The 19,881-nt window shown below is 35.4% G+C and overlaps 1 protein-coding gene across 4 annotated transcripts in view; it reads left to right on the top strand.

Annotated features, from left to right (window-relative positions):
• Positions 1-19,881, top strand: part of miga1 (mitoguardin 1) — a 106,020-nt gene that overhangs the window by 60,113 nt on the left and 26,026 nt on the right. For all 4 annotated transcript variants that reach the window (XM_051933114.1, XM_051933115.1, XM_028811186.2 and 1 more), the window contains 4 exons: positions 6,898-6,998; positions 12,816-12,934; positions 13,070-13,142; positions 13,584-13,670. In XM_051933114.1, the coding sequence (XP_051789074.1) occupies positions 6,898-6,998; positions 12,816-12,934; positions 13,070-13,142; positions 13,584-13,670 (380 nt within the window). The remainder of the gene's footprint in view (positions 1-6,897; positions 6,999-12,815; positions 12,935-13,069; positions 13,143-13,583; positions 13,671-19,881) is intronic.

Here is a 19,881-nt window from a genome sequence, read left to right as displayed (position 1 = left end):
GGTTGATTGGCAGCTCTAAAACTGGCAAAGTGTGTTTTTGTATACCCAGTTTCTTTACCTTTGGGGACTGGATTGGTTTCTTACAGAACATTGTGCTGAAAAAAGTAGATTCATAAAAATGATTTATGTTGGCTATGATATATATTTATCCAATACTATTCCTCTGTCTTCTTGCCCTGTGAAGTATTGGTTAGGCTGTCTGACTTTATAATACAAAATGGCTTATTATGACTTATTGAGTGACCCTTACCAAGTCATTTAACCCGTCTTTGTTCCAGTTGTGTAAAAATTTATGTTGAATGTACTTTAAAATAGAAAAGTAAACTAAATATGGAAGTACAACATCACAATTTGATTTTAAAAATCCAAATGAAGATTAACTGGTATAACCTATTATATAAAAATCATTAGTAATGATTAGGTTATAACTCCTCACTCAGAGTGGTCATAGGTCTCATGGTGGCCTCCCTCATTAGTCCCCTAATTGTACATTCACTCAGTTTTTTAAGTTGGCCTTCTCTGGGCAGATTTAAAGTTTTTGTCATATTCTTTCTTATTTTTTTTTTTTAGTGATAAACGTAACAGTAACCTAAGGAATATTCATTACTTTTACATTTTCTTGTTTCCATCCTGACTGGTATTTTCAATTAACCTTGTCCCTTAGCAATCTGGAATGTTCCTTTTCCTTCATGTTCTAGTTTTTGCTAGGAAACTGACCCACCAGCAGTTGGACATTCCAGATACACATGTATTACACTACAATCACCCAAACACTTTCACTGCACAATTGACTGCACCAATGATGAATTATATACATCATAGTAACTTAAATACTTCAATATTTTTAGGTTTAATGATTGTGGTTGTGTTTTTGTACAATTACATTAATGTAATAATGAAAAAATAAACACATATTGTACCAAAATTAAACTACTCTATTCTACTGCATTATTGTTAAAGTACAGTATGAAAGGATATCAATATTGGCATACTTAGAATACAGCATATTTGCATACTTAGTATATAGCATATTTGAACAACACGTTTACACTATAAAATAGATCCCCAAACACCACTGTGATCAGTTTATATGGATTTATGTAGACTTGTTTTCAGTTTGACATTTAAGGATATTTTTTCTGTTGATTTGTGCAAAAAAGCCTTATTAAATTCACTTTTGAAGTTGTAATACAGTAAAACCTGAAAAGTCCAGGGTGGGAGAGGTATGTACTTTTTCTATTGTTCAGTAATATGTTATTTTGAGTTCTGACAGTATTTAAGTTATGGTGGCATGTTTTCAATAAACAGTTGTTTTGTGCTTTTATTTTACCTTTCACAGTGAGCATAGAATAATAAAATGGGTAATTACGAATTTTAATGATGAAGTATTTATATATTTTCCTGAATTAGTAAAACTTCTAACAACTAGCCAAGGTGCATATGTCAAGTAGACGTTCTCATGTAACTCCTGATTTTGCTTGAGAATTTTAATGAACTGCTGCTCTCAATGGCTGGAATGCATATCCTTCAGTATTTCATTGTATAAATCATAAAATAAAGAGATGTTTTTTAAAATATTTTTCTTGGTTTAGAAAGTCCCAGACCACTAGCAGATTTTTGTCATAACTGTGAGCATTGCTTTTTAGTGTATCAAATAAATCTAGCTAGGCATTTTTAGTTAGAAGAAACTGACTTGCAACTCAAATAGTATTTATAAATAAGCACATTATATTTTGCCATTTTAATCAATGAAATAAAATTTTAATAATTTTGAAAACCTAATCTGTAGTACTAGGGTGTTGTACCATGTTAGCCATTATGAATGTAGAGAAAAGCCAAGCAACATGACACCTTTTATTGACTAACTAAAAAGATTACAATATACAAGCTTTCGAGGCAACTCAGGCCCCTTCTTCAGGCAAGATGTAATCTTGTTTATGATTATATCTTGCCTGAAGAAGGGGCCTGAGTTGCCTCGAAAGCTTGCATATTGTAATCTTTTTAGTTAACCAATAAAAGGTGTCATTTTGCTGGGCTTTTCTCTAAAAACCTAATCTGAAATCTGTATTTTTTTAAAAACCAGAGTGGTACTGTTACTCTGTTCCAACAATATGTTTATGTACTAATAATTTAAAAGATTGTACAGACAAACCTTGTAAAAATAACTGTCAACTTCTTTAAAGGTACAAAGATTAAAAGAGCCATTGCAAATAGTTTGTGAGGCCTAGATTTATTGGAATTGCAAAAAGTGAAATATGAAATAAATGATTGATATAAATAACCATCTTGCATTGGATCAAATGGAAACTCCTCTCAACTTGGTCCAAAAATGAAGCTAAAGAAAAGCTGAGATTGCAAAATGTATGGACAATTGAGGCAAATATCAGATGCCACCAAAAGTACCCATTTTTGGCTCGTATCCTTTTTAGTGTTCAAATAAAAGTTCTTAGATGCAACATAATAGACACGTGACCAAAAACATCATGCTGTCTATTTTGGTACTTCATATCATTTTCAGTGCTTGACATCTGTAAAATCTTAAGCTCATAATGGTAAGGAAGAAAACTAGCAAACTAAAAATCAAGGCTGTTTAAGTGCAAGATGTGGAGGAATTTGATACAAAACATTGGTGTGACAATCTCAGAATGTCTAGGAGGACATTCAATTACTTATGTCAATGTCTGTCTGCAAAACTCTCTTGGAAAAATAGTTGACATCCATAATTTTTATCAGAAAACACATAGCAATCAGGTTTATTGGCAGGTGGCAGGTGCAGAGTACCACACACAGTCGAACCAGTAAGTTAGCAATGTGTTTGTTTGCCTACATATGTTAAAAGGCCTTGCATTATGCTGCTCCAAGGAAATAACCTTCAGGGTGTCCAGTTGGAGACTGCAGTATATGTTTTCAGACACCTCAGCTCATTCAAACCTGGATCACCTTTAATATATGTCAGCAGATGTCTGTATCATATATAATACTACATATGAAACTAGTCTAAATCCGATCTGAAAAGCTGAGATTCAGTGTGATCTTTACTGTTTACAGCTCTCTAAAAAATATCAGACCCATTTCAAATGTGGCTCTGAGGCTAAGGATCTGTGCTGGTATCCAGAAGGTTGCCGGATTGAATCATCATCACTGCCAAAAGAGATCCTGCTCTGCTGGGCCCTTGAGCAAGACCCTTAACCTGCAATTGCTCCAGGGGCGCTGTACAATGGCTGACCCTGTGCTCTGACCCCAAGGGGTATGCGAAAACTAACATTCCTAATACAGTACAAGAAATTGTACAAGGCGAAATAAAGAACAAACAAAAAATGTGAGAGAAAAAGTTGTAAATGAGTTGCAGTATGAATATAGTTTAAATTAGCTGATATTTTGTACATAAAATGCCAGCCTATCATGTACCTTATGATGATAGTGACAGCAAAATCATATTACCAAACCAGTTCCATAAACTATAAAAAATTTCATTTATGTCTTGAATTTAGTCTTGTTAAGTTTGACTTGATTGTATGGAATATTACTTGCTTTTAATAAAATCAATTTAAAAAAAAAAGAATTAAACTAACAATAGCAATATAACCATATAATTAAATGAATTCAAAGTATAATAGTCATCTTTAAACATTTGCCCATGATTCCTTTTCATTGTATCCAAGGCAGCCCATGCCAGGCGTGGAATGTAAATATTCATGCAATGCACGTCATCACAGTTTTTCTAATGTGAAATTGACCGTGTAGAGCTTTTTAGCAATTCAGGAGCAAAAATGAATCCTGTGGTCTTTTTGATAATGGTGAACAAAGAATGATATTTGCAAAGCTTTAAAGCAAGTTTTAATGTAAGCCCATCTGACTGGTGCTTATGCTTTGAATTAAAATTATCTGTTCCTTTAAAGCCTAGTATTACATTTATGTTGTCAGGCTGATTACTTACTTTTATTGTCCTAATTAAGTTGGAAAGATATTATTGTTGATTCAGTTGTTGTGGTGGATGTTTAAACACTACAAATAAGTTTCAAGCAAAGAATCTACATGGAACTTGTCTTTATTCCAAATATGAGAAATATTCCCTATCAACCAAAAAGTTAAAAAATAAAAAAATAAATAATAATAAAAAAACTTAAGTTGCATATGATAACATTGAGCAACTATTCAACACCTGTGCTCCCCAGATGCTCAGATCCCAGAGTTTTGCCTTATTTAAATGCTGCTGTTGAATCTATCAATACCAATGACTAATCTATAAACTCAAAAGTAAGTGTTGTCAATAGTAGGTCAGTGAATACATCCAAAATAAGTTGTTGTTATTTATGTTGTAGCATATAATTTTTGTCACCTCCCACATGTTCAAGGCCACTTGATGCCCATGGTGATTGAGTTAGTAATGGTGACAAGAGCATCTTTGGTAAGCTGATAAACAAACATGGAATTTTTTTTTACTGTGACTAATATTGAATATTAAACAGAAGAAACCAAAAATCATAATACTGAATGTCTGATGCTTTGATTATTTTTATTACCAAATTTGACTATTCTTTATAATATAACACTACAGTTAAATTTTCAGACTCAGAAATACACATCATTCATCAAGCCATGCATTTTCTAACTTATCCCATTCAGGAATGCAGTTAGCTGGTGCAAGTCCCAACAGCATCAGGCACAAGTTAGGAACCTAACACAGAATGAGGTGCCAGTCCATTTCTAGTGCTAGGCCCATCCATACTCACTAATATGGGGCCAATTTAGAGTTAATCTGCAAATCTTTTCAGTGTAAGAAAAAACTATAATACTTGGAGAAAACACCTTTAGACTCTGAGAGAACATGCAGTCTACACAGTGCTATAATTCAAGCCTAGGACTCTGATGCTTTGAGGCAGAAGTACTGCCCACTATATCACCGACCATGCTACCCATGTACGGTGTATCGTTCCCTTTTGAATGGCATATGAGTAAAGATTTAAGGGATATAAAAAGTATATATAAAATAAAACAATAAAAACAATAAAATATTAAAGCTTCTATTCTTATTCATAGCATGGTTATTATTACTGCAAGTTAAATGGGACAGAACATTTTTCATGAATAAATACAGTAAAAGGATATTTTTAATCTGTGTTTGAAAAATTGTCTATAGCCCAGATATTCTTACATTTAGTCTGTAAAATTTGAGAGATTATGGGGCTAATACATGATAAAGAATGTATGATGAAATTGTAAAGCTTCAAGTCTGCAGTGAAAATAGTGGTTTACGTTTGTGCCAAACATAATATATTCCATTCAGCTTTGTCAAATAATATAGGCCTAATTCCGGTTACTGTATTTACAATTAGCAGTGTTAAAACAGAGCAGTCTACCAAAAATACCAAATTATCTAAATAGGCCAACACGCCACTTTGTATTGCTTAATGACTAGACTGTTGCAGAAACATTTAAACCTCTCTTCTTTAAAAAAAAAAAAATCTTTTTTATTTTCACTCGTAGCAATCACTGAAATCATTGTAGAGGCATTTGAATCATTAGACTTCTCAACAAGTCTACTGGCAGCAAGCCATTTGTGCTTTGTTATAGGTCTAATTTAGCATAGCCATAGCAACTGATAGGAGAGACATTAGGTAGCTGAAAGCTGATCTACACAGGAAACAGTGGGTCACAGCCTCTTTTTCATAAGTGAAACTGAGATCTATAGCCCCAGCTGAGAATAACACAAAAGTTTTTCATGATCAGATTTTCATGAGTGAGTTTTAGTTGCAGTAAGGGTTTATATTCAGTGAAACTGTTTAAAACCACTCAGTTGATAGCAGTCTTTCACATACCATATGCTCTTTATAGATATCTGAAGAATTTGGATTTGTAATGATGGCTTATGTAGATTGAAACCTGATACATTATAGAAGGTATTCTACTTTCCTCTGAAGTAGTTTCAGAAATCTTCCTTTCATGTGTTAGGTTCCCTCTGTCATTCTTGCTTAACGTCTCTACTTCCCAGTCTTCAGTAATTTTCCCCTTCTCTAGGTTCAGTGATATTCTATCAAAGAATAGACCTTTAAAACTAATCTGTAACTTCAAGAGTAACTCTAGGGTCACTAGTCCTGGTGAAGACAAACAGCTGCTCTAATGGACAAATCTGCTTTAATGTTGAAAACAGCCTAGGTTTTAAAGTATTATTTTATGTTTAATTTATTTCCAGACTTGAGAAGTGGTAAACAGAAGGCTGTAACTGTATACATTTTAAGCATACATATCCTTATCACTATATAGTAGCCTAAAACAATATCTTTTTTTTTTCTCTTGATCTTGTGATCATGCACGATTCTGTGCTAAATGTATTCTGTATTAGAAGTCAGGCTGATATTGCAGAGGGTCTACTGAGAGTCTTTCGTTAAATAGGTGTTTTAGATATTATACAGTAACTACTGTGGCGGAAGGCTGGGGCCCTTACCCGGCCGGGACACCTCCATAGTGGAAGGACTAGGGGAGAGTATATACACAGAGCATTATTTCCCCTGGGACGCTAGATGGCATCACCCCTGGGTTGCAGTGGTGCCTCAGATTCCCACAAGGTACCATAGGAGTTGGAGTTCAGCACAGCCCTATTGGGTTCTGTGGGTGCCACCATAGAGTACTGCAGGGACTGCGGAGCCCTAATTTGTTGAGCTTCCGCTTCACCCTGTAGTGCTTCTGGACCACACTAACGGGCCACCAGAAGCACTCCCAGATGCAGGATAAAAGAAGTTTGCAGAGTTGGGAGGGAGAGGAGAACATTGAAAACTAGGAAATAATTTGTTTATCCCATTTGGATATTTGGAAATGTTGCAGCTTATAATGCAAAGTAAATATCATGGCCATTACTGAAGCAAATTGTCTTATTTTTTAAATTTCTTTTTCCTAAAGATAAAGATACCGATGTCACGGTTAAGGAAGATATTGATGACTTCTGTCTCAAAGATACAATAAGCATTGCATCTACAGATTCATTTGTATCTGCAGCTGAGGTAAGATCACAGTCAGAAATACCAGTTTTACTGCCTGATATATATATATATTTTTTGTACCTGTTTCTTTGAGGGAATATACCTACTACAGCTGTGCTGATAGCATGACCTAGTGTCAAAAGTATTGGACTTTACACCAGAAGACTGTTGGTTAATTCTTTCTCCACCTCCATTTGTGATCCTGATTAAGACCCCCAGAACTGTCGGTTCTCCAGCGGCTTTAAAAAAAAAAAAGACAATTCTAGTGGATTTAGATCATTAGAGATCATAGGTGTAAAGTTGTCTACTAAATGGATCATATTTATTGCTTTGTAGAAATTTTAGGCAACCATAATGTGGCCACCCTGCCCCATTTAAGTTAGAATAAGAAAATTTCACATTTATTTTATTTGAGGTAACACTAAGTATAGGCCTCATTTAAGTACGTAATTCAAAACTGACAAACATGTTAATAAATCAGCAAATGTAATAAATGTAAAAATTATAATATTTCCATTATTTTATTTTAAGCAACCTAAAGCTGACCTTGTTTTACCAATCAGACAAAATAATAGGCTAGAAACATTGTTATGTTTAGTAGCAGCGGCTTTCTGATTTTGTTAAAGAGGAATGTGTAGTAAGTTACATACATGTTGATAAGCATTGTTTGGTTTATTTTATCCAGTAACATTTGGTAACTGAGAGAGCCAGTAGTAAATGATGATCAATTAAAAAAGAAAAGACCCACAAAATACCTCCAACTCTAAAGAATATTTGTCTGCCAGATTTAGAGTTTGTCAGTGAAGTGACAGTTTTTTTTTTTTTTAACAATAGACTTCGTTATTCCTCACCAGACATTTTATAATAGCCTTTACTATTTTGCAGAACTGTTTCAAGACCAAGTGATACTGATGTATTGATCATAGTTGCACAGGTTGAGTGTTGCTCATGTGTTCAGGGTTACATAATAAAGCAACTTTTGAAAGTAGTTGCCAGTGTTTGGTTACGGCATGTTATAATGGTGCAGTGATTTTATTCCTCACTTGGATTATGCTATTATTGGTGTTAAGTATGAGAAGTACATGTCGTAGCACACTTCCCTGAAAACTCTTACAGAGGCTAATTCCAATATTCAACAGCATTAATTCCAAATAATTTCTTTGAATCTTGTAGCATTGAATTTTATTGAGAATCCATGTAGGAGTTTATCTCTGCATTTGTTGCTAGACCACGATTGTTTAGAACAATTTGTTTGAAGTGTATCATTGCAATGGGAGCTTCTGTCCCAATGCCACAATGGTTTTCAGTGGTTAAAAAATAGCTTCATTACTGCAGATATTCTGATATCATAGAAGTTAGTGCTCACAAGAAAAAAGATACTTGTTCTTGCTTTTACAACATGAAATAATTTGTTCAGCCTATCTGTGTTGGTCACTCCTTATATGGATTATATATGTTCTCTCTATGTCTGCATGGTATTTCTCACAAATCAAATACCTGTATGTTGGGTTAATTATATTGCAATATTGCATTAGTCTTTCATTTACATTTTTTCCTTGGCTTGGGTATAATCTATTCATGTCTCTGTACATAGTAGCAACAAAGAAGTTTGAGAGACTTCTGCAGTTTAATATTTTGACTATTCTCTGGAATGTTTTAACAAAGCACTCTGGCCCATGGGATTGATTTATGATGGATTATTCTGCTTTCAGCCAAAGATGCTACAGGAGCCAAAAGCATCACATTTTTCTATAATGCACTGTGGGTATAGAGAGAAAAAAAATATATGGCTCATATACCTTGTACCTTCAAGCCCAAAAAAGGTAAAATGCAGTTTAGAAACTCATAATGGCATTCATTTTTACCTGAAAACCAAAGTAAAAATATTGTATTTGTTGGTTATTGTTTCAAGTAATGTTTTCTAGTATCTTTTAAAACTGAATGCATTTTATTGTTACAGTGGTTTGTTATAGTAAAATCAAATATTCTAATAACCACAGATGTGTGTGTATATACAGTGATCCCTCGCTATATTGCGCTTCGCCTTTCGCGGCTTCACTCCATCGCGGATTTTATATGTAAGCATATTTAAATATATATCGCGGATTTTTTGCTGGTTCGCGGATTTCTGCGGACAATGGGTCTTTTAATTTCTGGTACATGCTTCCTCAGTTGGTTTGCCCAGTTGATTTCATACAAGGGACGCTATTGGCAGATGGCTGAGAAGCTAGATTGCTTACTCTTCTCTCTCTCTTGCTCTGACTTTCTCTGATCCTGACATATGGGGATTGAGCAGGGGGGCTGTTCGCACACCTAGACGATACGGACGCTCGTCTAAAAATGCTGAAAGATTATCTTCATGTTGCTATCTTTTGTGCAGCTGCTTCCTGAAACGACATGCTGCACGGTGCTTCGCATACTTAAAAGCTCGAAGGGCACGTATTGATTTTTGACTGAAAAACAAACTCTCTCTCTCTCTCTCTCTCTCTCTCTCTCTCTCTCTCTCTCTCTCTCTCTCTCTCTCTCTCTCTCTCTCTCTCTCTCTCTCTCTCTCTCTCTCTCTCTCTCTCTCTCTCTCTCTCTCTCTCTCTCTCTCTCTCTCTCTCTCTCTCTCTCTGCTCCTGACGGAGGGGGTGTGAGCTGCCGCCTTCAACAGCTTTGTGCCGCGGTGCTTCGCATACTTAAAAGCCAAACAGCCCTATTGATTTGGCACTCCTTTGAAGAGGAAGATATGTTTGCATTCTTTTACTTGTGAGACAGAACTGTCATCTCTGTCTTGTCATGGAGCACAGTTTAAACTTTTGAAAAAGAGACAAATGTTTGTTTGCAGTGTTTGAATAACGTTCCTGTCTCTCTACAACCTCCTGTGTTTCTGCGCAAATCTGTGACCCAAGCATGACAATATAAAAATAACCATATAAACATATGGTTTCTACTTCGCGGATTTTCTTATTTCGCGAGTGGCTCTGGAACGCAACCCCCGTGATAGAGGAGGGATTACTGTATACTGAATTATTTATTATTGATATAAGTGAGGACAAATATTTTTTCTGGTTTTAAAAATTTTAATTCTGTAGCAAACTGTTCCTACAGAAGTGTAATTTGTAGGAACTTCAGTTTCTACATTTTTTTTAAACTGACATTTACAAGATTAATTCTGCATTAGACAAACTTTTAGATCACAATTAATCACTTTACACATAGTTGGATCTTGCCATCTTTGTCCAAAACATGTTTTCACTTTCCCCTCTTTTTTTTTTTTTTTTATAAAGTTTGTATTGTGTATATCTGGAAATTTCATGTCTCTACCACAGAACTATTTGTGAATAAATTGAAATGTTAATGTACAAGATTTTGTATCTGTTGTGAATTTTAGGAACAGGCAGGTCCTAAGTTAGACTTTAAACAAGGATAATAATAATTTTTTAAATTTATATACCACTTTTTTCACTACTCAAAACACTTTGAAGGACCTGGGCATGAACCCATGATCTCCTTACTATGAGGCAGCAGTGCTACCACAGGAATAATATCATCTTCTGCTATTATCTTGCCAGACCTTTTCTAGTTTCCATTTTCTTTGAATTTTAAAAATGTGAGGTGTCTTTCTCAAAAAATGTCAGTATGTTTTCCTTTCATCAGGTGCATGTGTTATATAGATACCATTATTTTTTAGGTTTGTCCTGGGTGTTCCTTGTGGCTGCAGATTTTTTTTCCAATGAATTTTATAATCAGCAAGTCATCTTTACCTTTAACTGATCTCATTGTTTAAATAGCTGGATTTATTTGCTTCCCTTATTTTAGAAAAGTACAGTAGTGTCAAATTTATATTTAGAAGAACTTAAAAAATACAGCTTACATTATTCAGAGTTTGATTCTGTCTTGAAATTTCTTTTTAATTCTATGTAATATGCTCTCTTAACCATATCTGAATATTGAAAATTAATGATGAAGAGAGCAGTGCAAACAGCACTTAATATTAATCGGCAGTAGTTGCTTCACTGTTACCCACTTGTGTTCTGTTACTAAATATCCAGAACATTAAAAAGAATAAAATGCTAAAAAGCAAATCATTGCCCATCTAACACAAATGAATCCATGCTGCATTTAGTAAAATTTAGCATAACCAGTTTCTAATTTCTGATAGACACAGCAAATTATGCAAACTAGGAAAGAACAACTTTCTTAATTAAGAAAAAGTTTGGAATGAACAACTAAAACTGCAAGGGGCCCTCAGAACTGAACTTGAGCTCAGTTGTAATATATGTTCATTTTTAAAAAAATAACTTTGGAAACCCCCAAATACAATAAATAGCACTTACATGCCCACATATATATTATTCTGTAAAAAAAAATTAAGTTGAGAAGTTCTTTTTAGCCAACATTTGTTAATAAGATTACTTGTTTGGTACTATGAAACAGCTGATTGTACTGTGAAGCACTCTTCTTTTGCTATCCCCTGGCTGACAGCCTTGCAGCTGCTCCTCTATTTTCAGATTTCTTGCTGTCTAGTCAGACATACCACCTCACTGACAAGTCGAGCCTGATGAAGTGGGTAAATACTTTACAGCAACTCTGTTCTGGTTAATCACTTTCTAGTTTTCAGGATAATCTATTGGCAGAAGTGTGATGAATTGTTGCCACTAGGGAAGGAACCCACTTCCTTTATATTGTCAATGGCCTCGCAAAATTATGCTTGTCCTGTTGCTCATAGCTTTAATTTTTTAGGATGATGCATGTACACATATGCTAAACCCATTAAAATCAGATGTACCTCATAATTTTCCTTTTCTTTCTTAACCACAAAGGACATATTCAGACCAAGATACAAATGTTTAGAGTTTGGAAGTGCCCAGTCAAATCTTTCTCCTTCCCCCGAGTTTAAAATATGTTATCCTGTTACAAATTGTTAAAAGTTTGAAGTTGTTACTACTTTTTAAATGCTGTTTATGCCTTTTATGTCCATTAAAATGTGAATAATTAGCAATTCATTTCAATTTTGTTTCTGACAGTGCTACTACAGTAGAATTCTTTAATGTCGTGTAAGCCAGAAAATTCCTAATAACTTTATCTTAAAAATCATTAAGTATTGTTTTGAACAAATTGACTGTTGTATGTAGATGTTAGATGAAGTGTAATTTTAATTTTTAACTCTGATTGAAATTCTGTACAATGTATGCTGAAAGTTTAGATTATAAACTTGGTAATGAATTATAGTAATTCAGTTGATTCAAATAATAAACATTAGATAGATAGATAGATAGATACTTTATTATTACATCTTCCTCAGTTGATTCTTCTCTATTCCCTTTACTTTCTGTTGTTAATTCAGATGGTTTTAATATTTCTACTTACAGTCGGTACAGTTTACATAATGCTTGGCCCTAATCACTTCTGTTGCCAATAATAGCACTAGTTTAATTCTCGAGTGTGATAGCAGGCAGAAATGCAGATAACAGTGCATTCTTTTTTTAAAGAGTGAGAGGCACAGGCTAAATAATACCAGACTACCTTTTTTCTATATAAAATAAACTGCAAGAAATAGGACCAACAACCAGTATTATATCGGACTCGGACTCTTAGATATCAAAATGACTGGCTGACTCTCACAAGATGCTTGTTTAAAAATCACTGAATTACCATTCTGTTTTAAAAGTACATGTTTCCTTATTTGTAACACAGGATTCCTGAATCTTTTTGTTGTACTTATCTCAGGATAATTTGCATATTTCTTATAATGTTTCATGTGTTTCGATATCAATTTAATCTATATAGCCTACAGCACAAGGTGTCCTTCAAAATTGTTTTTCTTTATTATTATTATTATTATGTCCTTAGCTTTCAGAGCATAGAGAACTTCGCAGTGCATATGCTTTGGGTAACCTCTGTCACTTTCCATTGTATGAGGAAGCTTTACATCTAGCAGAAGAAGGGAGGATTACCTGCAGAATACTGAGGTATGCATTTGGCACGTGTCATTTCGTTCCTTTTTATCAAATACTTTGTAAATATACTCTTTTTATGTTAGTTGTCTATGTTATTCCATTAATTTTAATCTTTCACAAACTTCTGTTCACAATATTATCTTCCAGAACAGAAATGCTAGAATGTCTGGGAGATTCTGATTTTCTTGCCAAACTGCATTGTGTGCGACAGGCTTGCCAGGTATTCTTTCTTTTATCACAAATCTAAATCATGATGAAAAGCATATTTTGTAGGCAGATTCACTCTTTGAATGATCTTTTTTATTTTAGACATAAGTTAGAAGATTGAGTGATGCCAGAAATATGGGGTATTTGAATTTAAACATTATAAACTATTGTGACCAAATAAATGGCAGTCTTTTGAAAATTTGTCATCCTGTTGTACCAGTCTTGAAATTTGTTTTAGATTAAATAGAAATGGTGATCATTTCTAAATGTGTTTTAACCTAAGAGAAACTGAAAATATGTGCTCTGTCATGTTATTTTTATGCATGAAGACTAAGTGGTTTTAGAAGTGCATCTGAAATGATGAATGACTAAACTGTCAAAATATTTTTTTTTTTGAATATTACAAGCATATGTGTTTGCTTAGCACAATATTAAGTGCCTTTTTTATATTCAGGTTATTCTGTCAGAAACTACAACTCAGAAATTTTTGGCTGAAGCAGGAAAAAATATTTTGTCTTCCATTATTCTGAAAGCACGAAAGGTATCTTCAATTTTTAGTCTCACTAATACTGTAATTTTTAAATCTTATTCATTTAATCAGAATATTTTTTGGACTATAACTTCTTGTTGTAAAATGTGCAGCTTTTTTAAATAATTTGGACTTAGAAAATGTTACAGTAGTTCTAAAAATGTACTAAAGTAGCAGACACATGCATCATGATAAGATGTAAAGATTTATAGATGTTTGTTTTTAAGAAGTCTGTTTAATGTAAACTACAGTATATAGTTTTTGATATTCCAGTTGAATGTAAATATAACTTACCCAAAAGTTATAACTTATATTAGTTACTCAATTGTATTTTTAACTTATCCATCTTAGATAGATATGTGAAAATTATTTTTTTTCATTTTAATAATTTAAATTAAAGTCAAATAACAATCCATACAATCAAATCAAACTTAACAAAACCAAAAGTCAACCCCTACCCCCAAAGGAAAGAGAGGAGAGCCAGCCAACAAAGCAAATCTTTGAAGCAGCAAGGAAGAAAAAATATCCTTTTCTCCTATATAGAAGCTTATTTTAAAATGTTATTGATTATATCCTGCCATATTTTAGAAACATTCTGAACAGATCCTATGAGTGAGAGTTTTTTTATTTTCTTCCAATTTCAGATAGTATAGGGCATCAGTTACCCACTGACTTAAAGATGGTGGGTTGGTAGTCTTCCAGTTGAGCAAAATAAGTCTATGTGCTAGTAGCGAGGTAAAGGCAATTACGATTTGTTTGTCCTTCTCCATTTTAAGCCAATCTGGGAGTGCACCAAACACAGATGTTAATGGGTTAGGAGTGATTGTGACAACAAGGCTATCTGATAGGCATTGAAAGATTTTTGTCCAAAATGATATTGATTGGGTGTGCAACCAAAACATATTGCCCAGTGAGGCTGTAGCTAGATTGCAATGTTCACAGATTGAATCTTGCCCTGGAAACAATTTAGATAGTTGTAAATTAAGAGAAATGTGCTCGATAGAAGATTTCAAGTTGAATCACTGAATGATTTGCGCATATGGAGCTAGACTGTATTCTGGGCATGGCTGCCTTCGACTCCTTTTCTGAAATGTTAAGTGAAAGATCCTTTCTCTATTGTGCCCTGGGATCTCTGAAAGGAAGGGACTTTAAAATGTTTTTATAAATTGTGGAGATGCTTTCTGGTTCTTCAAGACTGATGAAACATTTCTTCTGGTTTCTAGCTGGAAAATAGTGGAAACATTGTGTTGATGAGAAGATAAATTTGAAGCTTAATTTGCTTGTAGGATTCAAAAACATTATCAATATACAAGTCTCTAAATGTTTTAATCCCAGGCATTTCCCATGCATTAAGTACTGTGTGTTTGAGAAGGTAGAAAAGAGTGGTTGTCATGTAGATGTGCAACAGACAAGAGCTTCTCTGTCTTGAAGTGCTTCCTGCTTTCATTCCATATTCTAAGAGAATGAAGGGCAATTGGATTATTAATGTATTGACGATAATTTGTGTTAACTGGGGCACAGAGCAAGGAATATAAAGAATTACTGCAAGATTTTAATTCTGTTGCAGACCAGACTTGTGTATATTCATCGATTTGTGTCAATGTCCAGATCATTATGGTCTATATATTTGTTGCCCAGTAATTAAATTGAAAGTTAGGCAGTGTCGTGCCCCCTTCTGCTTTAGGTCATTGTAGAATTGCCCTTTGGATGTGTGGATGTTTAGAATTCCAACTAAACAAAGTTATGATTGAATCTAATTTCTTAAAACAAAAAGATTTGTTAATGTATATGAGGATGGTTTGAAATAGAAAAAGAAGCTTGGGAAGGATGTTCTTGTTGATAGTGTTGATTCTACCTGCTAATGCGAAAGGGAGGGTGGACTATCTATTCACATCTTGTTTAATTTTTTCCATGCAGACGGCAAAATTTTGTTGAAAAAGAGCTTTCTATTTACTTGTGATATTCACTCATAGATATTTAAACTGATCTGCTAGGATAAATGGGAAGGTGTCCAGTCTAGTATTGTGTGCTAGAGAGTTCACTGGAAAAAGTACATTTTTATTCAAATTAATTTTGAGTCTAGATATCTTTTGAAAATTTGCTAGTGTTTTTAGGACTGCTGACACCATGGTAAATGCTTTTTCTGAATCCAAGGACAATAAGATCTCTGGGGTGTTAGATTTAAGGAGTGAATATATTATATTAAACATATGTAGAAGATTAGAAGCTAATCTGCCTTTTATAAATCTGGTTTAGTCTTGTGATATTACAGAAGGGGCACTTTCTCAATTCTTCTAGCTAGAAATTTGGAGAGTATCTTAACGTCATTATTCAGGAGTAAGATTGGTCTGTATGATGCACATTGTAGTAAGTCCTTATTTTTCATAAGAAAGACTGAAATTGTTTGGTGAAAAGTTTCAGGTAGAATTATATTATCTTTATCTTCTGTAAATGTTGCTAATAATAGTGGAGCTAACTTATTTGAAATTTTTTATAAAATTCCACTGAGTTAGCCATCAGGGTTAGCTGCTTTCCCACTTTGAAATTAATTTCTAGTGTCTAGAAATTCTTTAAGTGTCAGAGGTTTATCCAGTTCCACAGCACTAAGAGTATCTAGCTGTTATATCTGTAATGAGACCAGTGTAGTACCCGGATGGGGGTGGTACCCAGCCGGGACGCCCGAGAACATTGGAGGAGGGCTCATGCCTCCTCCAGACCACGAGGGGGGCGACGGGTACAGGGCTTGGAAGCTCAACCCTGTAGGGGCCCATGGTCACCGCCAGGGGGCGTCCCCATGCCTGGAGGACCCTGGACCCCAGCACTTCCGCCACACCAGGAAGTGCTAGGGGGGAAGAGGAACAGGGACACCCGGAGTGCTTCCGGGGAGACAGCCGGCACTTCCGCCACACTGGGGCATGTCGGTGGGAGATTGCCGGGAACACACCTGGAGCACATCCGGGTGCTTATTTAAAGGGGCCACCTCCCTTCAGAGATGGACTTGAGTTGGGTGGAAGAGTGGACAAGTTTTCAGGAGGAGAGAAGGAGGCGGTCTGAAGACACAGAGAGAGAGAAGGCATTATTGATTGGCCTGGACTGTGGGGTATTGGGGCTTGTGAGTGACTTTGTAAATATGGTACGCCTCAATGAATGTGTGTGGGGTGATTTAAAAGTGTCTGCCTGTCTGTGTCCGGGTCATATTCCACACAAGGAACTCATTAGGTTGTGTCTTTTCTTCTTTAGACTTAGTAGAATATAAGAACTTATATTACACTATAGATGTGTGGGTTATATTTTTATGGTCTATGATTTTTATCTCCATCTGTGTTGGTAATTGCGGTTTTGGCATTGCGGATTTCCTGCTTAGAGATTTGTTTAACTGAAATTTTATTGGCCTTCCGTCCGTGCTCATAATAATGATGTTGCAGTTTAAACATGAGCTGTTCCGTTTATTAAGTAGTTTTTTGCTATAAAGTTCCACCTTTGGAGACCTGGCATATTATACTGTAGATCTATTCTAGTAATTTTGCTAATTAACTCAAGACACCTTCTTGGTTTTATTTTTGTGAGAAAGATATGAAATAATCTGTCCTCTTAAAAAATGCCTTCAGAGTTTCCTAGAGTATTCTTGCAGAGACCTCTGGGGATGTGCTTATCTTCAGAAAATAATCAATTTGCTTGGATATGAATTCTGTACAGTGTTCATCAGCTAAAGAAAGAGGGGGTTAAGATACCAGTTACGAGATGACTTTGTAGGACGTAGTAAGTTAAGCTCCATGATCAGAAGGGAGTGGTCAAAGATAATAATAGCGTAATACTTAAACAGTTTGATAATGGACAAAAAATGATGGTCCATGAAGAAATAATCAATTCTTTAGTAAAAACAATGTACTTGTGAGAATAAGAAATATGCACTAAGGTTGGCATATAAAAACCTCCATGGGTCTGATAAGTTCTCATCCATTACAAACTATGTAATTATTTTTGCAATATTCAACGTTACTGCCGCTATAGCTGAAAACACATTAGGAATAGATGCAAACACATTTTGGATAAAACCTCTATCATCCATATTAGGTGCACAAATATTTATCAGAGTCACTTTAATATTAAATAAATTGCCCATCCACATGACATATCGCCATTCAGGATCACATATTATGTCTGATGCTGCAACTAGGATAGTTCTGTGTATTAAGATCCCATCCCCCCAGTTTTCTTTGTATAGCCGGAGTGAAAAATTTGGCCAGTCCAATTTTGCAACTGAAACTGGTCCTTACTTATGCAAATCTCCATCCATCCATCCATTGTCTCCCGCTTATCCGAGGTCGGGTCGGGGGGCAGCAGCTTGAGCAGAGATGCCCAGACTTCCCTCTCCCCGGCCACTTCTTCTAGCTCTTCCGGGAGAATCCCAAGGCGTTCCCAGGCCAGTCGAGAGACATAGTCCCTCCAGCGTGTCCTGGGTCTTCCCCGGGGCCTCCTCCCGGTTAGACGTGCCCGGAACACCTCACCAGGGACGCGTCCAGGAGGCATCCTGATCAGATGCCCGAGCCACCTCATCTGACTCCTCTCGATGCGGAGGAGCAACGGCTCTACTCTGAGCCCCTCCCGGATGACTGAGCTTCTCACCCTATCTTTAAGGGAAAGCCAGACACCCTGCGGAGGAAACTCATTTCAAGCCGCTTGTATTCGCGATCTCATTCTTTCGGTCACTACCCATAGCTCATGACCATAGGTGAGGGTAGGAACATAAATCGACTGGTAAATTGAGAGCTTTGCCTTGCAGCTCAGCTCCTTTTTCACCACGACAGACCGATGCAACACCCGCATTACTGCGGATGCCGCACCGATCCGCCTGTCGATCTCACGCTCCATTCTTCCCTCACTCGTGAACAAGACCCCGAGATACTTGAACTCCTCCACTTGGGGCAGGATCTCGGTAGCAAATCTCCTGTAAATATACTATTTTGGCATTTAACCTGTTAAGTGAGTGAATTTTTTTCTCTTTAATTCATGTTTGCAATCTTTGACATTTCAGCTCACAAAGTGCACTGTTTGGTCATAAAAACTTTGCTTCTGAACTTTTGTTGACATTTTGTAGTCTTAAATTAAGGTAGTTCATTTTTACATATGATAGCTTTGACCTAGATTTCATATTATTGCCAGGTGTTATGGCTGTGAAGCCTATTGTTGTGTTTGCATTAATGTTTATTGGGTAGAAAGGATAAATAAGAAATAGCATAGCTCTCTTTCCCTCTCCCCCCACCCCAACACCCCCAGGCAAATTCATTTTAATAGAAATACATAAATAGTAAGTAAAATATTAAAATTATTACTAAATGGTGGGGCCTGAAATATTACTGTTATGTTGTAATGGATATATCACTGCCCAGATCTGTACAGAGATAATAAACAAGGCTAATAGGATGTTAAGTTATATAGATAGAACACAGTGTGGAGTACAAGTCAAGGGAAGTTAAACTGACCATTTCACTCAATAGGCATCATCTGGGACATCGTTTGCAGTTTTAGTGTCTGTATTATAAAAAGAATGTAACCACTCTAGAGAAAGAGAGCTGACTGATTTCAGGACTGTGGGATACTGCCCGTAAGGAAAACCTTAACAATATTTTGAAAATGTTCGGTAAATAGAGTTTTATGTAGTTTACTGGGGTTAGCATGCTACTATCAAAAGAAGTTTTCATGTGATCTTATTTAGCACACTGTGAACATACACTACACTATGTAAGGAATCATGTGGTCCTTTCAGCAAATAAAGTACTGTATGTAGGCATTTAATTGCCACAAAACAGTACCACAGACTGTTAACTAACAAATTAGGACAATTTCTAGGTTGCTGTCTTCATGATTTAGGGCTTTTGGATCTTAAATATGTAGGTTTTTTTTACTCGTTTGGCATTTATTTTTCATTATCCTTGTGTTTGTGAAGTTTTATTGTTTTGTATTTCCACATTACAAGCACAATCATTTTGAATGTTTTTTCATGACAGTGGCCATATTGTTGTAGGCAATGGTGATCTGTTTCTCTCATATAACAAAAATGAAGTTGACAAGATATCATGTATAATGCCATTTGTAGAATTTGCACTAAAATACAGTGTACAGTTTATAAAACTGGAAATGTGCATACATACAAAAAAATTCAGATGCATAAAGATGTGCATAAGAATAGTTCCACGCACTTTCCCTATATAAATTCCAATCA

Source organism: Erpetoichthys calabaricus, chromosome 10, assembly GCF_900747795.2.
Source record: "Erpetoichthys calabaricus chromosome 10, fErpCal1.3, whole genome shotgun sequence".
Classification (NCBI taxonomy): Eukaryota; Metazoa; Chordata; class Cladistia; order Polypteriformes; family Polypteridae; genus Erpetoichthys; species Erpetoichthys calabaricus.
The sequence above is the reverse complement of the archived record's forward strand: the minus strand, read 5'-3'. Positions and strand labels throughout refer to the sequence as shown.